The following is a 9,222-nucleotide window of genomic DNA, read 5'->3' as shown; positions in this document are numbered from 1 at the left end:
GAGCGCCAGTGTTCCCTGGGAGCGTTCCTCATCTCGTCTCGGCTCTGCTAGGTCGAAATCTATTTTATTTACATTACAAGCTCAAAGCTGCAGCAGGGAAGAAAAAGAAAAATGAAAAAAAAAAAAAAAAAAGAGGCGATCGCTCCCTCTACACCTAAGTTACCACTTGCTGTGGTAAAAGCCAAAAAACCAGCGGTGTGTGTGTTGTTTGGGGTTTTTTGAAGTTCAAAATAAAAATAGTATTTCTTAAAAAACAGACTGAGAATGCCCATGGCACAGCCGTGCTCTGAAAAACATTCACCAAACACATCAGGACCAACCAACTTCAACACATTACTCGTGGCTTTCTCTGATTGCTGCCACACTTGATTTGAAGTTCCACTGGCTTACTTTAAAAATACGTTAATCTGCAAACATTTACAGAAGGCAGCAATTCCCCAGTGGCAACCTATAAAGTTTAAATTGTTGAAGTAAATATATGCATGTAAAGTGCAAATAATAAACTTTTCAATTAAGTGAAAACTAAAAAAGAAACACAAACAAACAAAAAACCCCACCCCAAACCACCAAATACCCTGCTTTTGGTTTAGGCCTTGAGCTTAGAAAAAAACCCAAACAACAACAAAAAAACCCCACCCAAAACAAAAACAGACCACAAAGAAAAGGAAGTTTAACTTGCCATACAAATTAAAATGCAATTTATGCATCCTTTCTCCCCAACCAACAACTGCCACTTGTAGGTAAGCCTTTAAAAATAGATTATTGTAAAGCTTTAACTGTATTATACAAACACAAATTTTACTTTCTTCTAAAATATGCTCATGTAAATCATGATAACTCAGATTCTGGAGCTGTTCAACATGAGTTGAAAACCTTCTAGTCATGGAAAATATGCAGCTGATATTTAGAAAGGTTTTCCTGTAATTAACTCCCCCTTGAGGATTTTAAGTTAGCAGCAGTAAAATTACCAACAGTATACTAATATACACCACATGCACTGTTACTCAGTGGCCTACTGGCATTCTCTTGAAGATCAGAAAAAGTAAAATAGAACAAAACCATCCCAGGCATAAAGTCAAAGATAATAATTTTATTTTTTTAATACAGGCAAACTATATTTGTTGTTTCAAAAACCCCATCTCTACTGTACATACCTGCCATTTTTGCTTCCTTTACTACAATCTATTTGTGTTATACCGAAGATGCTATTTCAAACTAGCCTTCTACCTATTAAGATTGAATTGAAAGCCAAGATCATACTTGGCACAACTTGTCCAAAATACTAGTATGTCCTTCAGTCTTTCTTCTCATCTACCATTAGGAAAAAATAAAATCAGTACAGCAACTTCCAAGCCAAAGATGACTGGACAACAGAAATATACACCTCCTGCCTCATCTTCGTCACTTACTCAGATTTTATTTCTTTCCCCAACTAATGGTATTATACTGATGCAAAAACATACGTCTTATGTAACTGCCTTTTTCAATAAAAGATTTTAGGCCATAAGTTATTTTAGTCCTTTTTTGTAAATTTTTGTCATCTCTTTGCGTATGATGTTAGTTACCCACATCTCCTGACATGCATGAAACGTGTATACGCACAGGCACAGGAAGATGCAGAGCCTGTCTACACATCTGCAGATACTAACTGCTGGAAGGCAGTAAGACATCACACTGAACCAGAATCTGCTTCTTCTGTACTGACTTGAATAAAGCACCACACCTGCAACCAACACACACACTCTCACTTGAGTGTCTGTATACAACTGAATATATTCCACATGGATTCACCTATTTTCTGTAGATAAATGCACTTACGTAGGTAGGCCACGGTCTAGTTCTCTTTCTCTATTTAGTGATTAGATACACATAGGACGGAGCATGACATCGTGTGACCTGTTCAGTTCCCATGTATGCACATAGGTACATTACACTGGATTTCATATTTCAGGTCCCGAACCCTGCTCTGTCATCTGGTAACCCAAACCGCTCTCTGCCAGGCCTGCCTATTCTTGGCATGACTGGAGCTTCCGGCTCCAATCCTGCAGATCTAAGCATACATTCACATACACCTTTTCAAGATCAAGACCTCAAGGCATGGCCTATGTATTGCACAGGACATGACAGCCTGCTGGCAGAGTATTTATCTAGCACAGCAATTTCATTATTATAATTCATCAGTGTAATTACATGCAATCCTTCCCAAACTGCTCTCTAAGACTCAGTTTCTTCAAGTAGCTTTTTGGAAACAGATCTCTGAATCTGCAGAAAGTCTTATTTATTCCAGTTAAATCTCTGGAACACTTGGGTGTAAAAATAATAGTTTAGCTTATGTTGCTGAACAAGCTGAAGGCATTCACGGAACGACAGATTATTTCAAATTGTTTGTCTACGACTTAACCTTACCTGCAAAATACAATTTTTAAAAGCCATTTGAAAAATATTGGAAAGCACGACACAGAAGATACTTTTTTTTTTTTTTTTAAATGTCTGGTAAATATATCAGGAAAAGCAATTCAGGGAAAGGGTGTGTTAAAAACCCCTTACCATCTATTCTTTAAAAAGGGCTCCCAGAAGCCTCCCTCTAGTCTTCCTATTTGTTTAAATAGATAACAATGGAAAAAACAACCGCCTTCACATCAGATTTTTAAAATATTATTTTTAAGACTTCTTTTTCATCCCTGGAGTTGAGGCAAAGAAAACTGACCAGTCGATTGCAATACTGTAGGTGATCAGCTGCTAGTCCCTTGCAGTCACAAAGCTCTGAACTCTGCCTATTGCCTTGATGGAAATGCTACAGACTGTTTTAATCCCCCTTCTCCCCAAGTTTTTAACAAACGTCAATAAAAAACAACAAATCACTTGTTAAAAAGCTTGATAAGGTATTTTCTAGCAGCTAAAGATTCTCACACAACATATTGTATTTGGGGATCAATCTAAAAATACCAACAGGTTTAAAGCACTCATTTTTTTTGCACTTTCACACCTATATAAGTATATTGGTTTAATTTCTAAACAATGGGTGAAAGGGAGAACAGAAAAGACTTAACTCTTTCCATCCCAAACTACTTCTACCACAGTACCTTTACCTCTCTTTTCTTCCCCCACAATACACTACTAGACTGACTTTTATAAATAGCCATTTTGGAAGGATTTCTCTCCCCCCCCCCTTTGAAAAATTACCTAAAGCCTTTTTTTCCCAAGCAAGTTAATGTGAACTTGGGAATGGCAATTAAATTGTCAGAATTAAAAAATTTGTTTTTAACTAGAAGGTAGCCAGAAGTATAGTCATGGGGCTGGTATTGATTGTCTGAACAGAGAACATTAGTCTTCAGGTATTTATTCTGCCACCTCTGCACCAGAGGTTCTCCTTCAAATCAAATCAATCCCTGGAAAAGATTGGTTCTTGCTACTAAGACACATAACTAGGCTGCAACAGAGCTGATTGTTGTTGTTGTTCTCTCTAGGTTTTACTGAACAATATCTAGGCTTCTGATTGCTTCTGAATAATTTTCACAGTTGCAAATTGTCATCTTTCCTAGACTGTGAGCTCTCTGGGGTGTAGAATACATCTGGTTTTATTTGAAAGACACCAAGCAGTTGATAATGTGTATCTATGAATGAAAAGTGTGCTAAAATCCACGCTTTCAAGCATGGTTATTGCAACAGTACTTTTCCATTATTTATGCATTATTTTCCCCTGCTTCCCTTTTGGCAAAATCCCTTATGCCCAATTTCAGGTTTTTGTTTTGCTCTGTTTTGTTTTGAGAAAAGCTTAAATAGGCAGTAGGGAACCTTTTATTCATTATTTAAAAATGCTTTTGCTTCAGAGACATGTAAAATTAATTGAAATAGAATAATTAATGATAAATTATTGATAAGAAATCATAAAATACCGCGGCAAATATTCTGCGAATTCTAAGGATATCTACATCATGAAAACAGGGCCTGAAAGTCTGGTTCCAAAAATCTGTAAAGAATTGGATTTTCTGACCTGAAATTGGTTAATATTAAAAGTTTATAAACACAATTCAGAAAGAAATAGATCAAGTGACCACCCCAGTTGACCTTTCTGACAACTGTACCTTCTGAGACTTAAAGAAAAAAAAAACCCACCAAAAAACCCAGAAACACCACACAAAAAACCCAAACCCAAAACAAAACCGTAAAAAAACACAACCACCTTTGTATTCCTATACATTATATATAGTTTCCAGTTGAACTTGAATTTGTACTTTGGTCATCTGTTTTATACCTTGCCAGTGGAAGGTCCTGGAGCAAGACAGTTGCATATGTATGTACACTCAGTTAGGCAGAGAGTAATTATATTTTCAGGCACCACATTAAATAACAACTTAAGGTACACTCAAATATTCACTGGATAGATAAAGAATCAGAATGGCAACAGATAACAAAGGCAGTATGCAATTAAATTCAGAATAAAACAACATCAAGAAATTAAATATAATAGAAGCCTGTTAAGGATGTCAAATTCTAACAGAAAGGCGGACAGAAAACAATTAGCTCTATTTAAATTACCAGGGTTAGCTACCAGCTATGCTTATTAGCTACCTATGAAATAGGGCTACTTTTATTCACTCTTCTTTTGTATTGACAAAAATTGTAGTCCTGTCAATTACAAACTGAGTATGAGCTATAGCCCGTGAAATATAGCATGGATTAGTGAAAATACCACATTACTATGAAAGATGAATAATTGTATTAGTGTGTGTTTACTTATGGAAGAATCAGTTACACAAGTATAGGTAGGAGCTCTAAATATTTTGCAGTAAAAATATTTTTCAGTATTTTGGTAAACAATATAAGGATTAAATACAAAAATATGAGTAGATTGCATAAAACTGTGACAAGATCTATTTAATTTGAAGTAAACATAATATTAAAGGGGGGCAGTTGTTGTTTATCCATGGAGTATTAAACAGAGAGAAACCCTGTGCCCTTAAAGTCCATGGTGTAGAAACAACACAGAGTATTAAGAACAACAAGCCCCAAAGCAAAAAGTGGGTTAATTAATTCTACATCTTGTTCCTCTTTCTATAGTCAAAGATGTAGGGCTCTACAAACATTGCTTTCAGATCACTTTATTGACTATTCTCTGTATGGTCATTTATTTTAGAGGACTGATGTCACATTTGGCATTGTATCAGCTGACATATTGTAGACATTTTCTTCCAGAAATGGCTCTTTAAGGCTGAGTGCAAGAGGTTAGGATGCCTGATGGAAACTAACTTTATGACAGTGATCATCTTCTATATTCATACAACAGTCTTAATAATTTTAAATTAGCATAAAGTTTATGCCTCCACATATATGTATGTGTGTATATACATACACACATAATATGTGTGTGTGTGTATATAGAATTCACAAACTAAAAAAGAAAAAAAAGACCTAAATTTAAATTGTTCTATTCCATGACATGTACCTTCAAGGTGAAGGGTACTCAGCTTTAATTATAAGAAATTATTTTTAAATATAAAAAAAGATTTTTCTACCTTATCAATGTAGAATCAATGTATCTTCATCAGATTGCAAAGACATAAAATTCTAGACTAAAACCCGAAGTTCACCAGCTTTGGGTGTTTGTTTATCTTTTTGGTTTATTATAGAATTCTCAAACTGATTATTGTATTAGTCTTGTAAATACATACCTCTAGAACAAACATAGCAGCATGTAGCTGAGTGATCTCTGATAATAAAAAGGGTGAAAAAACCCCAATCTCTTAAAAAAATGCAATCTCCTTTTTTAAAATCACCAGGTAGAAATCATCATTACCGTTTGCTGCTTGAACAATACTTTACGTTTCAGCATTTGTTACTATTTCTTCCATACCAAATTCTTGCAGAAACTTGAGGACTTAAAAATAAGCAAAAGTCTGAATGCAGTTTAGCTTTAGAAGTGTTATTTTTCTTTTAATGTATCTGTAGCGATAGGCAGATATGTGCTAAGGCTAACTGAAATAATTGCTGTGGGTTTCTGAACAGGGAAAGAACAGGGAAAACTTATTCTGAAGTTACTAAAGCATAAATAGGTAATTTACCGCAAGAAAGTGTGTCCAGGGATTAATGGCAAAATCGCATCCACTTTTCTTCTGCTTAGTGAGAACTGTATTTGTAATCATTGTACGTAAAGTATGCACAACGTGCCAGCTCAACTAAGATGTAATGAAGAGGCTTAACAAATACCAACATTGCTTATATGAAGTAACGGTCAGTTTATCTTTGTATTGAATGTGTCTGAAATGCAATGGCAAAAGCCTTTGGCATTTGGGACAATTTTCTAGCATCTTATAGCAATGAAGGTCTAGTCTTTACTGCCACATACTGTAACCTGCTGCTATTGGCAAGAAGCAGATTCTACACTGACCATGTTCTCCGGCTGCTTTTAGTGTCGCTTCAGGATGTGTCGATCCAAGGGGGTTACGCACAAATCGTCGCCGGCGCCGCAAGTCATCTTCCCAGTAGTCAAGGCGCCAGAACTCACGAGGACGACTACAATGAAACAGAGGAGCCACATATGTTAGCAATTATCAAACAGCATGGTAGCGCTGAATTTCTGCATAAAGCTCTCCTTGTTTGCACTGCTTTTGCCTTTTTTTTTTTTTTAACCTCCCCCCTTTCTGCAATCTTTTACTTAGGTATGTCCTTGAAAATAACAATATCACCTTCCAGACTAAGGAACTCCTTTCCCTTTTTTCTTGGAAGGTGAAATGAGCACTAAATACATCATTTTGAAATGAATTGCTGACAGTGTGATCAGTTTCCCCACACTCTAGTGGCATGTGCTCCGATTTCAGCCTCATTTCAGCCTCAGCAGGGCACCTTTCTCAGTGACTGCATTTATAAACCAGAATAGGGAAAAGGCTATTATAAATATGGTATAGCATTACCTATATTAATCAAAGTCTGTCCCCCTTCATTTTTCTTCCTAATTTGTGCCTTTTTGCACAAGGTCAGTAAATCATACCATGAATTCTTGGTCCAGAAAGTGTTAACTTTAATGAATACCTCAGTTACATGGTTATGTATGTGATAATAAAATATTACTCTGTTTAGATGTGCAGGAATTTAATTAAAATAATCTCTTAAAATATTCATTACATTTAGCCCCTGAGGCTTAGAACAACACAAGAAAATGCATTTCTTTTCCATTTACTGTTTTTAAATAAACCATTCCAGGAGAGTGAAACAGCAATCTATTTTCGAGCAAATCAGATTGGATTTCTGGTTTATGTAGTTGTGTTTTTACATTTAATTAAAAACTACATGTTAAGATGTGTAATAATTGCTATATTGAAGGCATACTTTTAAAAAATTACATCTAGAAAAGGTTATATCAAATTCATTATTTTCCATTGTATGCTCCAAATATACGTAGATCTTTTTAATATGGTCATATATAAGTGCCAGTTACTATCTTGTTAGATGATCATGAATGAATGCCACTGTAAGACAGTATTTTAGCCCAGAGAATGTACAAAAAAATGCCAGTTTCAGGTATAGCAAATAAACAAACAGAAAATGCCTGAAGCATAGAATAGCCGCGATAGCCTGAAAACCTGTATGCCCAAATTAAAAAACACTGATTTTGTTTGTTAACATAACTAATATTAAAACAATAGATGAAAATGCATATATATTCCATTCCATTCCTGGTCCAGGAGCTAATAGAAAGTATACCTGTCAACACTGACAAATGAATAGCCACAACTAATTTAGAGATCACAGTGTTAAAAATACTTGGTATCTACATTCTTAGTTTTGAGGTCTAAAGGCAGAAATGAGTTTTATTTAAGGTAAATCAAGGTTTCAAACAAACATGGTAACAAATGCCAGAATAATTTGCATAACCCTACTCTCAAACACAATTTGTAGACATTAAAAATTGCGACTGAAAATAATCTTATGAAAATGGAGAGTGTCTTTGCATCTACCTTCATTAAAATTCTATGCCTTTTTCTATCACCAAAGAAAAGGCAGTGCTATTCTTCATCTTCCTGGTTTCTTACTTTCAGAAAAACACTGAAGTACTGGAATCAAATGCCCCAGTATCTTATTTTCACACTTTGTGTGTGTTACAATCATGCTGAAATTTGAATGCTTTGATTATAAAATCCAATGATTTTGGATTAATTAACCAAACAAAAATTATAAAACATCGGAAGATTATGGGTTTATTCAAAGGCCGATTAATAACTTAAAATTCTCCATTAGTGATTACAGAAAAAAGGCAGAACACAGCTGGCTATGTGCATGCCTTTGATAGTCGTAGAGCATGGATAGGCACTTCATCATTCTGCCTTCCTACATTTATCTGTTAAAATTATTATCAAATATCAGCCAGGATGCAGTCGTGAATCACAGACTGCTCCTCGTCTTCAGGGGAATGATACAATGAGGGTCTATTCATCAGTATGGCAATCGGCACAAGTAATTAGTTCCCTAGACTGAGATCTCCTGCAAAGCTTATTTCAGTCAGCACCACAAACATATGACAATGAAAAGCTAATGGAAGCCGCTAAAATTTGTTAACCTCTTCTGCCATCAATCCTTCTGATATTCTGTGCTACAGTATTATGCAAAGATGGTAAATTATTAATTTGTCATTCATCTATCTTTCTACAGTTTTGATAGAATTAAGTGATGCCATTCTTCTGGACAACAATTACAATTATACTACATTACAAAACTATGCCAAAATTATTAGAAAAATAGGTAACAATGGTCAGGCAAGAAGTACTATCCTGATATATAATATATCTTTAGTCCCCTACTTTTATTTTCAGTTCGGCATACAAAATTTGCATAGGATTCCATCTCCTTCACCGGTGCGCTGATTATTCACAAACAACAATGTATCAACTATTAGACTGTGTATTCGGGTATTTATAACTATTGGCAACCACTGTATTGTGAGGTTAAAAAAAAAAAAATCTACTCTCTACACATAGAAAAATATCCAACAAAAACCCGCACAGCCAAAAATAAACACCTATGTTGTCTAATTCTTACAAGTGAGCCATTTTTGAGAGCAGCTACTGGCACAAATGCATATTAGTACCAATATAAGCCAGTATACTACATAGCTACTCTAGAACAACTAGCTTACTAGTAAGATTGATTAACCACTGCAGTCCCATCCCCAAAAGGCAATGCTGTACCATGCAGACTTTGTACCTCTGCAGCCAGGGGGAGACAGAC

The 9,222-nt window shown here is 35.4% G+C and overlaps 1 protein-coding gene across 1 annotated transcript in view; it reads right to left on the bottom strand.

Moving 5' to 3' along the window:
- Positions 1 to 9,222, bottom strand: part of LRBA (LPS-responsive vesicle trafficking, beach and anchor containing) — a 419,049-nt gene that overhangs the window by 188,115 nt on the left and 221,712 nt on the right. The window contains 1 exon segment of the mRNA XM_009327509.1: positions 6,389 to 6,513. Within this exon segment, the coding sequence (XP_009325784.1) occupies positions 6,389 to 6,513 (125 nt within the window).

This window comes from Pygoscelis adeliae, unplaced genomic scaffold (genome assembly GCF_000699105.1).
Source record: "Pygoscelis adeliae isolate BGI_AS28 unplaced genomic scaffold, ASM69910v1 Scaffold157, whole genome shotgun sequence".
Lineage (NCBI taxonomy): Eukaryota > Metazoa > Chordata > Aves > Sphenisciformes > Spheniscidae > Pygoscelis > Pygoscelis adeliae.
Note: the sequence above shows the minus strand (reverse complement) of the source record. Positions and strands in the feature narration are given on the sequence as shown.